At 42.3% G+C, this 16,681-nt stretch overlaps 1 protein-coding gene across 3 annotated transcripts in view; it reads left to right on the top strand.

Moving 5' to 3' along the window:
* The first annotated feature begins 1,719 nt into the window (after nucleotides 1-1,719).
* Nucleotides 1,720-16,681, top strand: part of LOC103357032 (pleckstrin homology domain-containing family G member 3) — a 33,533-nt gene continuing 18,571 nt past the window's right edge. For all 3 annotated transcript variants that reach the window (XM_008281411.1, XM_008281410.1, XM_008281409.1), the window contains exons 1-2: nucleotides 1,720-1,840; nucleotides 7,744-7,811. In XM_008281411.1, coding sequence (XP_008279633.1) covers nucleotides 7,763-7,811 — 49 coding nt within the window. In that variant the 5' untranslated portion in view covers nucleotides 1,720-1,840; nucleotides 7,744-7,762. The remainder of the gene's footprint in view (nucleotides 1,841-7,743; nucleotides 7,812-16,681) is intronic.

The following is a 16,681-nucleotide window of genomic DNA, read 5'->3' as shown; positions in this document are numbered from 1 at the left end:
TGAACAACTGGTGTAGCTACATTCAGTTACATAAAAATTGCAATGAGAGCTGGTTTTACAATACATGGATGTTTCTTTTTTTCTTCTTCTTCTGGAGACTAAACGCCTTAAGTGACTACATTACTTACTACTTTACTGCATGACTTCATTCACACACAGCTGCTGTGTATTGATCTCTTCAGTCTGTCAGATATTCAGTGACCCTCATTCTGGCACCGAAAGTAAACTAGAGGAGACATCATCAGTTTAAATGTTCTTGCACAGTGTTGCCTACAAAAGATGGTTTAAAAAAATCAAGGATATGAACTTTTAAAGAAGTTATTTGAACTGTAGAAGGCTGCGCTGAATCTTCTGTCTTTCATCAACAACTTTAACTTGTGCATCAGGGACCTCTAGTGGGAGGTGGGTGACACTTAGAGGACTTATCATTTCAAATAATAGGTTTAAATTGTCCTAAAGCATAAACCACAGTCCCATAGTGGCCATATACACTGTCTGCTTGTATTACGTTGTTTTAAACAATACAGCATACTGAGTAAGGCCTGGTCCAGAGATGTATCAATATCACCAGCAGATGGCAACACCAGTCTGTCAGATGCTCAACTTTAATTAAGCCACTGTGCAGCCAGTTTATTGATGTGAATAGCCTCTTTGAACTCTATACATCCAATTATACAGCAATCATAGAGTTTCATATATAATCACTGCACATCTTTTGCCTTTACGACAGCTTTGCAGATTGCTCGAAGCACGTTCAGTCCATCTGTGTCGACGACAATGAGAGCTGTCGACTCTTTGACTAAAGTCATCCAGCATATGTCTTTCTTCAGCTTTCTATGGGATCTCAGGATTATTTCCATGAGGATGGCAGAGAGAGGGGGTCGTGCAAAGCCAAAAAAAAAAAAGAAGAAAAAAGCACCCCACATAAATTAGCACCCACCCAATTGATTCACTGAAGCCATCCTTTGTGAGCCCCCCATTCTCCTGACCTGACCCTCATAAATGTAATTGGCAGGTTTACAATTTGTTATGTCTTTCACAAGCCTGTCATTGAGTTTGCATGCAGATTCCAACAGTGCAAGTAAAAAAAAACAAAACCCACTTTTTTTCTTTTCTTTTTTTTTTAACTTCCAGCATTCTGTTGGTTTAAAACTATCTTGCCTCGCTCTGAAAGATGTGACCAAACCATGCAGTCCAGCTGTTATGATGTGGGAACACCTCTGACTCTTGGCCTGTCAAAAACAGGCGTTCCTCCGCTGCATTCAGGCCACTCTGGAAAAAATAGGAACTCTTGCCACAAGTAACTTCTCATAGTTTGCTGCGTATTGTTGTTTATTTCAAAAGTTAGCTTAAAAAAAAGAAGAAAATATTAATGCTCATGTGTTCTCTTTGAGGTATTTTATTTGTTGTTGGGACGTGGCAATTATAAACAAAACTGTGCAACCTATCGCCATACTAGCTATATCGAGGCTGGTATTATTAAATTATTTAAATGGTAAAGTAGCAGGGGGGAGTGTAAGATACACAATATCGAGTTGTTGAAATGAATGCGATTTTTCTAGACATTTTTTTTCTGGCGTCTGCCCGCCAGGTGCCGTATTTCCGACAGGCAGTGAAGGCAGCGCTGGTTCTTCGCAGCACAAGCATCAGTGTGTGTGTTCGCTTGTCGGACGCGCCGCGAGCTGATGACCTGCCGTGGGGATGCGTGTGTCCGAACTGCGTGTACCATGTGAAAGGAAGAAACGAACGGAGTAACTTCAACATTCTTCCACCGAGAAAGCAGAGAGAAAAGTTTTTAACCGAGGGACAGCCGGGGGAAGGAGAGAAGTTGGCGAATTCGGTACGTGAAGTGCGTTTTGTTGTTTTTGGACAAGTTTACGTCAATCTTAGCTAACTTTGGGTTAGCTCCGGTCAGACAGGCTACTGTACATGTCAAACGTTGCTGGTTATTCTGTCGGTATTTAGATTTTTATTTTAGAGCTGTTTGGAGACATATTTTATTGTCTTTCCTACTCGGGTTGTGAGAAAAAAAAAAGAAGAATAGAGGGATTAAAACGACCAATTACTCAGTTTCAGGAGGAAAGAAAAAAAAAGAGATTAACCGTTGCTAAGTGTCAAAGCTACAAAACATCATGTAGTTTGCTTGTGACTTCTGGCCAAACCCTTTCACAACATTCCTGATGATGACCTCGTCTTGCCTTTAACTTTGCATTGCTTACAGATATATTGGCACCAGATTTGAAATGCATGTTCTGCCTCACATGACTTCATAACCTGAGGTGCTGCAGAGTTTCAGTCAGATAAGTCGTGTTTGTCTTTGAAGTAAAACACTCTCAGTTGAATGAACTTTGGTCAGCTGCTGCTGCTGTCTGTACTTTTTTTTTTTCCTTCTTTTTTTTTTTTTAGGGAATGAGATTTTCCCCCTGTAACACTCATGTCAGACTAAACTAATCTTTATGCTGCAGCTGAATCATTTGCCATTTCCTCTTTTCCCCTGCATCCTATTTTGCCCCCCTATGGTGCCCATACTTGGCCCCGGCAAGCCTAATTGTTTTTCCTAATGAGCGCCCCAGTGAGAAACAGTGAGGGTTTTAAATGCAGCTTGTTCATAGGTCAGTGGCTCTCCCCACCAGCTGTTAAAGAAGAATGGGACAAAAATCAATCAATTACCGCTGAAAAGTTCCATCTTCTGCTTCTTTGACCTCACTTGACCTTTCGGACAATAAAGTCTCAACTTCGTTTCAGATAGAGGTTTGCCTCGGAGAGATGACCGGCGCTGTCTTATAGGTGGTCCAGACAGGAAGCTGCCCGAGTGTGTCTTGGATCTCAGAGTTTGGCCCGAGTCTTGGTATGCTGCAGCTGTGATAAAATTACAAGAGCTGTCGAATACAAAGGTGGCTTCATCCACGGAGATTTTAAAACCCTGCATCTTAGCTTCTCATAAGTCACCCTCTTTGTGATTTAGTGGTTCTTTGCTTTTTTTTGATGCTGCTTGGAGGCGGTGGACCTGGATCTCATGAGGCCCGTAAGTTCCAGGTTTTTTTTTTTTACAAGTTAGAGCTAGGGTTACACTGTGAGAGTTAAAGGTTGGCTTTAAACAAGACCTAACAACATTGTGTTTATTTGAAAGCGGAGAGTGAGTGCCATAAGTGATTTAGCATTCCAGACACCCGAGGGAGGTCTGACTCTTGTGTTTTTGTCATTGCAACACTGACAGGCTCTCATAAAGCCGCCGGGGAGCTTTTTGCCTGCAGATGTGGTGTAATGTACCTTTAAAAGGGCGCACGCCAATTCTATTTGAAGCCTTGACATCTAATTTTACTCAGCTAGTTCTGCCCTTTCCCCTCCAATCACGGTGGGACAGTATGGAGGACCGCTTACCCTCTGGTTGTCTACCGTTTATAATTGTAAAGAACTGGAAGACTTCACTTGTCGTTTGCCCGTTCAGATGGCACTTGCCAGCCTCACTTGCCAGGTATGCATTCTGCGGTCATAGGTCGCTGGTGGAGGAGGTGAAAATAGCTATTTCTCCTTTTTCACAGCAGTAGGAAACAATTATTCTCCCATTAAGGGCTATTTCGGCTTGAGTATACGTGCACCATATGGGCAAAACTCTTCAAAGTGCCCTGTGGGTGCTCGTGGAGATGGATCACTTATCACATCCAGGCAGCATGCTTAGAAATGCAGCGGACATAAGAAGCTCGTATGTTGTGTGTCTGTGGGAAGGTTGGGGCAGCGCCTTTTGTAAAGGATGTGGATTTGATTGAGATGAAGAGCAACCATCAGGGCGTATTGTTTTCCCCCAGTGAATGAAAAGCTGTTAGTCTCTTAAAGCCCGTGTGTCAGGGGACCGACTGCAGGAGTAATGTGGGAAAGAGGGCACTCACAGAAAGGCTGTTTTTCGGGGGGTATTTTCTGCGGGGCTGGATGGGGTAAGAGGGCAACGGAGAGGTCATGCAAGATAAACATGGCACCGATGCTGAAATAATAAAGACTCAGTTAGCAAGTAGGACCCTGGACCTCTGAAAGCCATGCCAGGTTGGGTTTTTATTTGCTCTGAAGGTAAACATCCGTCCCGACTGATGGTGTCTTATGGAAATCTGCTCCACCGTGATTGGCTATAGATGTCCCACGAGGCTTATGTCATGCTTCCAGCTTCATTCATCGTGATGCGGTAGGTCTCGGACTGTGAGAGAGAATTACAGGAGGAATTTTCTGGGCTATTTTTAGTTCCTGCTCCCATCAACTCATTCTGCACCAGAGAAAATCAATTTGCATTTTTAATTGTTGCACAAAAGGCTGATTATGTTTTTTTTTTTGGTTTCCGATGCCCAAACTGAACGTCATTTGTTGTGCGTGTCGTCAGTTGGCGGTTGTCTTTGAACGTTGTTATTCTTGTAGATTAATCGGAGCAGCTGGACTTGCTCAAGTTTCTTGAAGATGTTTCAGCTCTCGTCCAAGAGGCTTCATCAGTTCTGACTGACTAGCTGAGACTTCCAGATACTTATATCCTAAAGGAGCCATTAACACCTGAGTTTCTGTTTCAGTTGTGGGTGGTTGCTCCTCCCCCAATTGAAACTCAGGTGTTACTGGCTCCTTTAGGATGAAGCCTCTTGGATGAGAGGTGAAACGTCTTCAAAGAACTCAAGCAAGTCCAGTTGCTACGATTAATCTATGGGAATAACCATGACCTGGATGACTGAGAATCTTCACAGACATGTTTGAACATTGTGATACATCTTACTTTTGCATTTAAATGATAATGCGTCAATGAATTGGCAAAAGTCTTGGTATTCAACAAAGACTTTTTGGATTAAATATGATGTCATGTCCCCACTGCCTTGTCTGTGCCCTCTGTAAGCCTTCCTGAAGAGACAGAGAAAGTGGCATGTCTCCACAAGAGGAGAAGTGTTGTTTTCCTTTGGCTTCCTCTGCAGACATGTTCACTGGTTTCACTTCCCTCATAACACTAACAGACTGTCAATAGTAAAAAAAAAAAATACTCCAGAGACTTTTCACCCCCCTGAGGACACTTTTCCTATAACATGTCAAGCCTAAGATCTTGGCTCAAGGTATACTTTTGTCAGTGTGTATTTCTGAAGAGCGAGCTTTTTAGCGTATCTGCGGTGATGACTCGGTATAAATTTCCTTTTTATTTGCATGAGTGCTGTATCTTGGCCGGCATCTGCTCTGCTTATTCATCTGTTTGTTTTGTTTAAAGAAAGGAATTCAAGCTGCCTGGATCAGTGTAAAGCCTGTCTATTAGAGGAACAAGGAAGTTTTATCAGTGCGTCTGAAGAAATGATCCGTTGCAGTTCTTTCTTTTAATAACCATCAGATTGGCTCTGGTGGCATCTGTCTTCAATTAAGGGGCAAGTTGCAAATTCCCATGCGGGAGGTTCATGCTGCGGGTAATGCAGTCATCAGCTGTGGGAACCAAATGCTCTCCATTTGTGTGAAATGGCAACCAGTTTAAGCACAGGTGGTCAGCTTGGCATGAATGTCCGCCTGTATGGTAGTGTTTTCTTTAGGATTTGAATTTTGGCCGTGCCCCCTCCCTAGGAAAACAAAGATTTGAAATCGCCATATGTCAGCAAATACAAGGGGAAAGCGAATGAGTTATGGATGTTGAATTCTGTCCAGATGTTTTCAGATTGTGGGTTTTACTGCTTTACCGTGTCCTGTTAGACGTATTAAATCATTTTTTACCGTCTCTACGCAAACCGTCTTTCTACACCTACCAGCAGCCCTTGATAAGACATTGGGAAAACATTTTTAAGACCCAGACGTCTAGAGCGTATCGAAGTTTGAGCCCATTATACCCAGTCTAGCCTCTCATTGACCAAAGACAGATTAGCATAGTTTTGGTCTGGTCATTAGGCAGGGGTAGTTCAGAGGTCGTAGTAGGTGGGATTATCTGAGGTTTTTATTAGTTCACTGTTCACTGAGACAAGTTCAAAGCCTCACCGTCAACATCTGCGCTGCCTTGTAGGTCACACAAACTAACCAACCACTTGAAAATCAATTGGCCAAGCTTGGTCCAAAACAGAGGAGGCTTCAGACTTAAAGAATGTCACTGCATAGACTTACACTGAGCGTAGTTGTTTACAGGGTTTACAGCATTTGTTGCACTCTTTGCGCTACAGCAAGATTGTTAACATATATGTTTAAGGCACGAAAGAGAAAATTAAAATGGTACGGTTGACTGGATTGGTTAATTTGTAATCCACAACAAGTTAAAACTGGAAAATGTATGTAGACATTCTATGTGGATAAAAAAGAACCACAAGAACAGTCTTACCTGTTTGAATTTATTTCTTTATTAGAATATTTACAAATCTAAGCATGTTCATTCTGTTCCCTGTAACCTTTAATGCCCATACAGTCATCTTACGCTTGTTGCTTTACTTAGCGCCACACATTGTAAATCAGTGGAATTTTGTGAGGCCATCAACGTGATTGTGTATCCTGCTGCTGCGTGTCTGCATTCTTGTGCATGTAGGAGTTACAAACAAATGGTGTCACTGGAAAAAAAAAAACTTTCATAGTGCTGCCAGTGGTCTGAAAGTGTACAGAGTAAGTAAATAAGTAAATGTCGTATGAGTCCAACCAAAACCTACATTTAATTTTAAGACAGTTGAATGATTTTCCCCCCCCTCTCTTATTCACATGTTGTGATCTGCCTTGAGATGAACAACAAATACTAATAGCTTTATGGCATTGTTTTTTTTTGTCTAGTAAACAAAGTCTACTTTAATCCAGGCTGCAGTGAAGCAGTGATCTTAGTGTGCAGATCCAGCTCTGTGACTTCTCTCCTTGCATTCCTGCACATCTTAATTGGCGAACTTCCTGGCAGCGGGCTCAGTTTTGCCTCGGCTGGCCCGGCTGTCAGCTCGGCACAGTGGCCAGCAGACGCAAAAGGAACAATGCCCATCCTAATCCCCGAAGAATTCCTGCTCCTCTGATCTAGCTGGCCCAAGAATGTGATGGTTAAAAGGCCGGAGGCTGACCAGGAATCACAGAGAGACAAGTTCTCATGCACAGTGTTAATTTGCTGTAAGGAGACTGAGAGGCAGTGATGTGAGAAACTGGCAGCACAGTGGCTCCGAGGGGGGGCACGGCTCATCATTAAGAACACCGCTGGCATAAGGGATTAGAAAAATACGAGCCACCAGGGGTGAAGCTGCAATGCCGCTGGATGGTTACACTGATAATGAGAGGCTTGTTTTGATGTGACTTGAATTGCTGAATAAAATGCAACAAAGCTTGTTTAGGGTAAATGTATTTATTTAGTGTTTTACCTGTTTTATTTTACAGTAATTCAATATAACATGCACTCATATTTATAGCAGCGTCCATTCATGTCAAGTTGGACTGCCCATTTTTTTTACAGATTAAAATGGGTTCATATCACAGTCGCCTGTACATACCTCGACCCTAGCTTCACTACGCGTTACCAAGTGGCTGGCACGAGCCAATGGAGAGCTGTGAGCAGGGGAATGGGAAGAATTTCCCTTTTATATAAGATCCATGTCCAGTTGAGAGAGAAGGGTGAGCTCGTTGTTGACAAAAGAACAGAGTAAAGAACCAAGGGTGTTTTTTTTCTCTCTTTTCTTTTCTTCTTTTTCACTATGAATCTACCCTCTGGAAGATGATAAACATTTTTTCCCCACTGTATTTACTCTAAGTCTTGACAATGAAATTCCTGGATTCTCTTTGACCCTTAATGTTTTCTTTTGTCAGCTCCAGAGGCCTGCGTGCCATGCCAGAGGGGTCTCATTCTGCTCTCCACCAGGGCCCAATGGGGGAAGGTAAGAGCACTGCAGTTATATTTAGTGTGGCCTCTGCTCTGGTAATTGCATTCTATGAATTGGCCAGATTTATGATACAAGAGTTTTAATAAATCCGTTTATTCCTACTGGTATATCTGGTTTCCCAGGACAGTTTGCTAACATAACACAGAAGTGCAGCAGAAGTGAATGGAAAAATGCTTGAAATGGAAGAATAGAGGAAATGTAGAGGCTTTTGAGAGGCAGAGCTGAGAGAGCAATGAACTCCCCTCCTACAGTCCCGGCTGGCAGAGAGGCTCTTTGTGTAGCCGTGGAGCTCGGCCAACCCCCTTCATCCAGCTGAAACCCCTGAACACTTACACATCAAACCAGAACGTGTCAGAACCACTGACAGCCAAGATGGTTAGTCTAGCCAGTGGTGCTGACCTTGTATGCTGGGGGCCACTCAAATTACATATTATTTTAGTGTTCATTATCTTCAGTCAGAGAGCCACAGCATTGACACAGGGACTCTTTGTATCTGTTTGCCTGCTCTGTCCCTCAACTCCCCACCACCCCCTCAACTCCTCTCCTCTCTACTGAACACATTTGGCATTAGACTTCCACTTTGGCTGAAGAATATTAATGTGTCAATGGTTGCTTTTCTCCCTCCCCACGCCTATCCCTTTGGTTCAGCTTTGGCCAGAGGAGGCTTTTAAGGGGACACGTGTGCTGCCCTCATGAACATTTCTGTCTCTATTTCCAGAAAAGGCCACTCTACACCAACTACACATTCTCACAGCTCATTTTTCAGCTCAGATGTCTTGTACATAACACCGTGGCAATGACAGAACACCTACTTGCAGTTGAAACATTTTCAGACTGGTTTGTTTATGATTAGCTGGAGTTAAAGTGTGACCGACCTGGCTCCCCCCCGCTGTGGATGGATGGATGTTAATTAAGGGGCAGGGTTGCTGGTAATGTGCTATCTGTGTGAGGTGATGATTGGATGTGGTTAGCTGACAGGAGGAATGCACATGTTGAAAGGAAGCACACTGTCTGGTCAAGGTAAACAATAAAAAGGTTGTAGTAACCATCCAGCTCCAATTCCTCTAAAGGGTCTAAGGATTTTAAAGTCAAAAGAACTTGAACGGCACTGTGCATTATCAGACAGAATTACTATATAAGAAAAGGCCCACCAAGATGTTCTTTTCAGCTGTTGAGAGTATTTTTTTTTTATTGTTCTGCTCTTGAAATCTTTCCCCAGACAAAGTAAATGATGGAAACCTACCTAAGACCCTCCATCAAAGTTAAACTTTTATCACCACGGTGGAACACGAGCCAGCATGATTACAATCCTTGTCACCCACATGTGAAATATAGGCTAACGGTGAAGTACAAACGCATGTCCGGACTGTCAATCCAATGACAGTGGCTCAGCCAGGCATTAACAGACCTGAGGCTGCATGAAACAACTCTCTCAAAGATAAAGGTTCCCTCTGACCTACTTAACCCCAAGCAGGAATGTAGCTGTGTATGCAGAATGTACAGCTTTAAAGGGGTTCTGGGGGGACGGACGGATCATCTCCATTCACTGCAGCTTTTCCAGACCAGTGGGCATAGGGTTGTGGACGTAGATAGATGATGGCAGGGATGACTGCGTCTCTGAGTGGGCTTGTTAATGGAGCTCGTGGACTGGAACTCTTTTCTCTGCTTAATTGCCTGTAGCATTAATCACGGGCGGCCTCAGGTGAGCCTGCAGCTACTCCTGTTCGGCAAAAATTTGAACTCGTGCACTGAAACTCCCAGCAGCCCCTTGTCTTGAATGTCTGCAAAATTACACTAGCGTTGCATAAGTTTATGCTAATCCATTATATAACAGCTGCTATTGTAGTTGAATTCATACAGCGCCGCATTCACTGTAGTTCATTTCACTGTTCGACTCAAACTCCTATGTTCTGTACAAAAGAATTTATTTGAATGTAAATTATTTTACAGCCTCCCACAATAGCATTCCTTCTATAGTGCTCTTCCGGTGGATTACCCACATTAGTTACAGGCTCTCTGCTTTGGTTGTTCCTGTTAGATGGCCTCTTCAAAACCCATTTGAATCTATAAAACTCTTATCAGCTTCCTCGACAACACCTCGCATTCAGTTAGGCAAGTATGCCGTGCATTAAATATAATCACACTTGCAGACATGGTGCTAAGCCATAACAATGTTGTGGCCGTTTTAATGATATGTTGTTGTAAATGATTGTTTATGTAATTAATGTTGTTTCTTGTGATTTATTAGAGCATGAGAAAAGCTTGAGCGTTCCGTCAATGTACACAAAGACAGACAAAGCTAAGTGTCAAAGTGTTGTCATTTGATTGCAATGTACAATAAGTTTAATTAAGGCTCTAAACAACAAGAACAATACAGGTCACACCCTTTATAACACAGCATGCAGCAAACAGCTTGATGTTAAATGAGTGTAGTGTTCTCAGCGACCTCCTCCCCCTCACACTTCACACAGCTGTCCCGCCACCAGTCCATGTGGACTTTGCAGAGAGGTGCTAACAGGACAGCAGTTTGGTTGTAGATTGTCAAATTGGTGGTAAGGTTTACAATGGACTCACACCTCAGAGCCCAGAAGTGTGTGTTGGCCAGAGGAAATGTGAGTTTTGAATAGATCCTGGACTGGCTGTGTGCGATCGCCTGAAGAGCTCTTGGAGGGGGGGCTTGTTGATGGAGGAGTTTCCTAAGTGGATCATCACATGCCTATGCACTGAGGTCAGCTGGCACGGTTGGATCCTTTAAGAGTCTGGATTCAGCACAGGGGAGTTTCAGAGGATTAAATTTGAGCATTTTGAGGAGTTTTGTCCTCTTGTTACTTTGAGAAATCTACCTCTCTGAAACATGTCTCTTCATGCCGCTCTCCTGTTTTTTAAGAAATGTGTATTATAAGGTTGAAATATGACTGATACCTTCATTTCATGTTAAGTTTTTTTTTTCAGAGACTGTTAAAAAACATAATATTTTGCGGCACTAGCCATCCTTTGAGCCTAACTCCTGCCTGACATCCCCATGCATGCAGATTCAGATTCAGATTCAGATAGAACTTTATTGATCCCTTTGGTAGGGTACCTCAGGGAAGTTGTTGTTCTAGAAACAGCACAACACCGACAAATACAGTAGCACACATCGATAAAGAAAAAGAAGCAGTAGACAAGGAAACAAAGGAAACAAAAGGACACCATCATTGGCTTTTGAAGAGACTGAAAAACTGCAGAAGTATCTGGATGTTTAAGCAAGATTAATACACAGCGTTAGTTTCACTTTCAAACTTTCAAACACCAGAATTCCCCCAAAAAGTTCCCAGTGAAAACATTTTGACCTTGACTGTCAGTGAGGAATGCTAGTTCAGTGTGCATGTGTGTATTCAGCCCCTGTTGTCCTCTGCGGTTTATTTACCGACCTTCAGGCTAATTATTAACATGGCATTAAAACCACGTGTGACATATGAAGGACTGTTAAAAGCAGAAAACACTTGAAGCGACCTAAATTCTTTCCTCCATCAAGGAATAAGAAATCAATTCAGGCCATCGGTCTCAGTGTCTAATCACCGGTGTTCTGACTCATGCTGCTTGATAATGGTCTGTGAAGACTTAAGGCCTAATCCTCGGAGGCACCCTTTATGCTTGCGCCTCATGCCCTCCTGAGGGGCTGCCATTCACCGTTGCCAGGTGGGGAGGAGTTTTTCCCAAGGAGATCAGTGCAAGGCTACCTCCCGTGTCTCCCAACAGCCATTGGGGGGAGGAGCTGATTGCCAAAGGTTGTGAAGGGGTGTTGAAAAAGGAAGTTCAGAGTGGGTCTTAAGGGGCAGAAGGGCTTTATTAAGATGTAGTGCAATACACGATTCCCTCTTTATCCCCCAAGGGAAACAGGGTCAGAAACTGAAGGATAAGTTAGCAGATTAGCAGTCTCCTCTGGAGCTGGTTCGAAGTTGTTTTTGTTGTTTCCTTGCTTTTGAGTGAACACACTAATCTGCCAATTAGGAACTGGGATTTTCAATCGTGTTACAAGCTTTAATGTGGCAGGTGAAAGTTCTCCTTTGGTGAGTGGCAGTGACAAAGAAGTTACTTTGTACCACCATAATAAAGAAAATGATGAAAAGACAGCAAAAGCCTGCTTTAAGCTATAATTTTCGTCAAGGAAAATACAGGTGTGTCGCAAGAGAACTTGTAAACTTTACTGTGGACACTTCCGTTGGCGTAGATGCATCCCAAATTACTAACATTTGTAAAGAAACGTTCTTGTCCCAAGGGGATAGTGGTAATATATGAAGCTGCCAAGACAGAACCAGGCACCCAGTAAACCTAATGGCACCAAGATGATTCAATGGAGCAATGCACTTCGATTAGCAATATTTCAGTTTTATCATCAGTTGCAGAGCGTGTCTGGAGAAATATCGCAAGGTGACTTTAGATGTGATTCATTTTCCACTGGGTTCAAATTCATCATCGTTCGATACATGAGTCAGTGTGAATCAAGCAGGAGCAGCTGTGTGAAGGTTAATAACTGAGCAGGTAAGGGCTTGTTTCTTTTCTGTGGGATGTTCTGTCCGCAGTGCGGTTAGTCTTACATACTTTAATTGTTTGTTTTCTATTCTCTAGGAAAGCTAAACACTGGTGCTAATGACAGACAGGCCACACGGAGCAAATGCCTGGAGGAACAACGTGTGTGGTTACATATCACTTTCCAGTCAGTCTAATGTTAAATTCTCCTTTAGCTTTCAGATTTGCATGTCGAGCATAAATATATGCTGTGTTGTTCCTGTTTCTTTGCTCCTGATTTGCCTAGACAACAAAAGGCCACGAGCCAGACTGGACAGCACAGTAGGGACCTGTGGCACAAGCTCTTGATATTCTAGTGGGTACATTTCAATTTAGGCTAGACTTGGGTTCTGAGTGAGTTCAGCAGAAATAGTCATACAGGTGTGTCTCTTCGGGAAACGGCTCCTCTTTAAATGAGAGGCACACACTCATCATTCATCACATTAGAAGTTTAGTCACAGGAGTTGGATACAGTGGAGATGAGTTCGGTAAAGGTGATTTAGAAATGTTCCTGGACTTTGACAATTGTTCTTTCAGCCTTCTTGCTTTAATGGACTAATCACATCTGTTCCATATTAAAGGTATGCAAGTTTTGATATTTTGAGACCTTTGTAAATTAAAAAAATGTATATAACTTTGCTTGTATAGAGATATTTCAAATATTTCTTTACAAGGATTGTTATTGTCTGCTGTTGATGCTTGTAATATTTTCCATGGTGCGGTTTGAAACCTGCACTGTAATCTTCAACGAACATACTTATTATTCTTGTTTGTGTCTAGTTTGTTTCCTAATACTCTTCAGTCAAGCAGACATTGTATTATGCAATACAGCATTTACAAAGATCTCGATGCTTTCATCCTGTTGAGTGCAAAACAGAACAGATAAGCCAGGTACATGGACAGGATGATTTTACATGTAAGAGAAAAGAATAGCATAGCTTGTCCTGGAAACAATTTGCATGGTTATATCTGCATAGAGGCAGGTTTGCATGAACTGATGAGAAAATGCGAGTCACATCATAACAGAGCTACGTAGCTAGCGACTAACGTCATAGATACATGCTGGGGCTTATCGTGTTCTCTGAGAAAAGGGTATTATTCAGCTGGGGGGAAAAAATGATGCATCAATAAAGATGCCACATAATGTCTGCGGTGCTTGATAAAAGAACATATTACTGATCGTAATAACTGTTCTGTAGGTGTATCCTGTCATTGAACAAGAATGCAAAAATTGTTTTAATGCAAGCCAGAGTGTTTTGTGTATAAAGGAATGCTTTGTGTTCCATGCAGCAGCAGCTTAAGACAGACAGACATCATCGCAGTCATAAATGTAACTGTAGCCTTTTAGAAAAGCTAATAACCAGGTGCTGAGGTATTCATTCCAGTGTGTCTATTCAAGTCGTGCACCATCCTGAAAAGCACTGCACGTCACACACATAACCGTGATGTCAGAGGTGGACATTTTTATGAACAGTCCGCATTGTTAACTGTCTGATAAGCTCAGACTGAAATGGAAACAAGCATAGACTTTACATTGTTGGTTCCAGACTGATTAGTCATGGAGCCCCTCTGTGAGTGGGTGTCCTGTCTGTTTTCAGCGATGAAACAGACTAAAGCATTTACCGTAAATCATATTCCTCAAACTCACTTGTTTCCTATCAATCAAATTACCTTACTTTAGTGGTTACAAGTTGTAGTAATGTACAGTGGAGCTGTGTCCACTCCAGAAGATACTGAATCAGGGAGGCACAAAAGAGAAGGGTGGTCATGCTTATAGCATTAAAACACCTTTGTCTGTAAATGTTAACCTCAGCTTAACAGTCAGGAAACTGGAATTTAAAGAATTACGTTGAGTGGCTGGCTGTTTTTTTTTCTGGGATTCCTAACATTTTACATTTAACAACAACATTAGCGGTGTGTTCACACAAGTGTCTGACCCAATGTAATCCATTCAGGACCACACAGTCTCTGTACACTTAGCCTTGTAAATGACTTTGTTAAGATTAAATAGACTTTGAAAGAGTGTTTTCAGGTAATGAGGTTAAGAGGTTCTCTGAAATGTAACTCAAATACTATACTGTCCCTCTAGCCTTGGCTTGGTTAATGGTTACTGTGAGCTAACAACTGTATTGATGCAGAACTGAAACAAAGGAGAGTGCTGTGTTTAGCTGAGGTAGAATACTTTGTGAAATTGTAGTGCGTGAATGTGAAAATGACATTCTTGGCTTGGCTGAAATGGATTTTTCTCTGGACCGTGTCTGTATACTTAACACTCTCCACCACTATTCAGTGTAACATATGATTTAACGGGTCTGCCCACTAAGTTGTTTATAAAAAAGAGGCAAAAAAGTCATTTTCTAAAATAAACGCAATTATGCTCTTAAATTAGATTTCGACAGGATTCTAAAAAGTTCTGAAATGTGCTGATATAAACGAAATGCTTACTCACATACCTCAAGTATGGCAGATGTTGTGAAAGCATGCAACACTCAGATCAGACCTTCACCTGTACATGATACTTCTCCTTGATAACTCTCATCATGATATATAGTGTATTGTTTAGCTGCTGTGACCTGTGCACTATTTTAAGATAAGATAGGATATGCCTTTATTTATCTCACAGTGGAGAAATTCACAATTTTGTGCAATTTCTAAATATGTCTTCCCTCAAGTGTTAAAAGAACAGTTGTCACCTACAAAAACCGTTAGCACACACAAAAAGATGTGCTCAGAAGTATTTGTTTGTGTGAAGATGTAATATTTTACTCCTTTAGCCAGTTAGTGGTTCTTCAGAAAACAGATGGTTTGAAGTAATGTGCAGCTCACTGCCCTGTTATGGTAGTTTCTTTTTATGGAGCTTTCCCTGAAGTTATTGCCATAAAAATCACTGGCATTTGGGCTTTAAAAGATGAATTCCAAGAACTATTTTTCCTTCCAATAAAGCTAATGGTGACAAATTGTCTGAAAGCGGTCAGAAACCTGTGCAGATGTTTGATCAGTACCCATTGCTGAAGGCCAATTTGCTTTAATGTCATATTAAATTTTATTTAGTGTATGTATTCATTATTCCTGGGCTACATGGTGGCTCGGCCAGAAGATCCCCAGTTCGCATCCTAGTTAGGATGCCTGAGATCTTTCTGCGTTGAGTTTGCATGTTCTCCCCGTGCAGTGTGGGTTCTCTCTGGGTTCTCCGGCTTCCTCCCACAGTCCAAAAACATGTTGAGGTTAATTGGTGACTCTAAATTGTCCGTAGGTGTGAATGTGAGTGTGCTTGGTTGTCTGTCTCTAAGTGTAGCCCTGCGATAGACTGGTGACCTGTCCAGGGTGTCCCCTGCCTTCACCCTGAGTCAGCTGGGATAGACTCCCCCCGCGACCCTAGTGAGGATTAAGCAGTGTGTAGATATTTTACTGTGTCTGTATTTAAAGTACAGGCTACAGTCTTGCTGTCTTTATTTGAAATGTGTGTAGTTGTTTGAAAGGCTAAATTTGACACTAGACACTTCACAGCTTTCCACATCAGGGTGGCACAGCAACGGGCAAAAGCTTTGCCACTGTGGCTACAGATCCCTCAGAGATTAGTGATAAATTTTAGCACATGCTGAAGAGATGCTGTGGCAGTGAGCAAGACCAGACACTCTGCTGTTATACTGTCTGCACGCTGCTGGTTGCTTATACTGAGAGTATATTGAGAGAAGAGAACTAAATCTGATGGATAAAAACCACATTTGTGATGAAGGAATGGAGTCAGAAAGGATACAGGCTACACTGGCAATGACCTTTGTCTTCTTAGCCCACCAGGTTATTTGCATTCCTCTGCACAGCCTGTTTCAACATATGCAGCTCTTGGTCCACCAGTGCTGCTTTTCACCAAAACATGTGGTGTGTGTGGTATCAGCTCCACATACAGATAATTCCTGCCTGTACAGTCTGTATCTGAAGTGGTCAGTCTAAGCCGCAGTTGCAGCTGAGCTGGTCCTGAAGTCAAGTGTGTGTTGTTGGCTTTAGATAAGTCAGAAAGTATTCCTGCTCTACCGCTGTTTACTTCTTAGCTCAGTTCGTTCATGCATGTCCTGTTTTCTCACTTATGTTGTGCGTAAGCAGATTCAGATAATGAATCTGTGAAATGGTGTAGTAACTAGGAGAGTACGGTTTTAAATTTGGGCCAACCTTATTCCACACTGCGTTGTTCCTCTTCCTCCTTTTAACTTGGCAGCGCCTGCAGTCGGCAGCACAGTGGCTTTATTATAGAGGAGTATTAGGTGGGAGGAAGAGATGGAAAGAGGAAGGGAGTTTCACATGCCAGACAGAGCAAA

This window comes from Stegastes partitus, unplaced genomic scaffold (assembly GCF_000690725.1).
Source record: "Stegastes partitus isolate 25-593 unplaced genomic scaffold, Stegastes_partitus-1.0.2 Scaffold233, whole genome shotgun sequence".
NCBI classification, from domain to species: Eukaryota; Metazoa; Chordata; class Actinopteri; family Pomacentridae; genus Stegastes; species Stegastes partitus.
The sequence above is the reverse complement of the archived record's forward strand: the minus strand, read 5'-3'. Positions and strand labels throughout refer to the sequence as shown.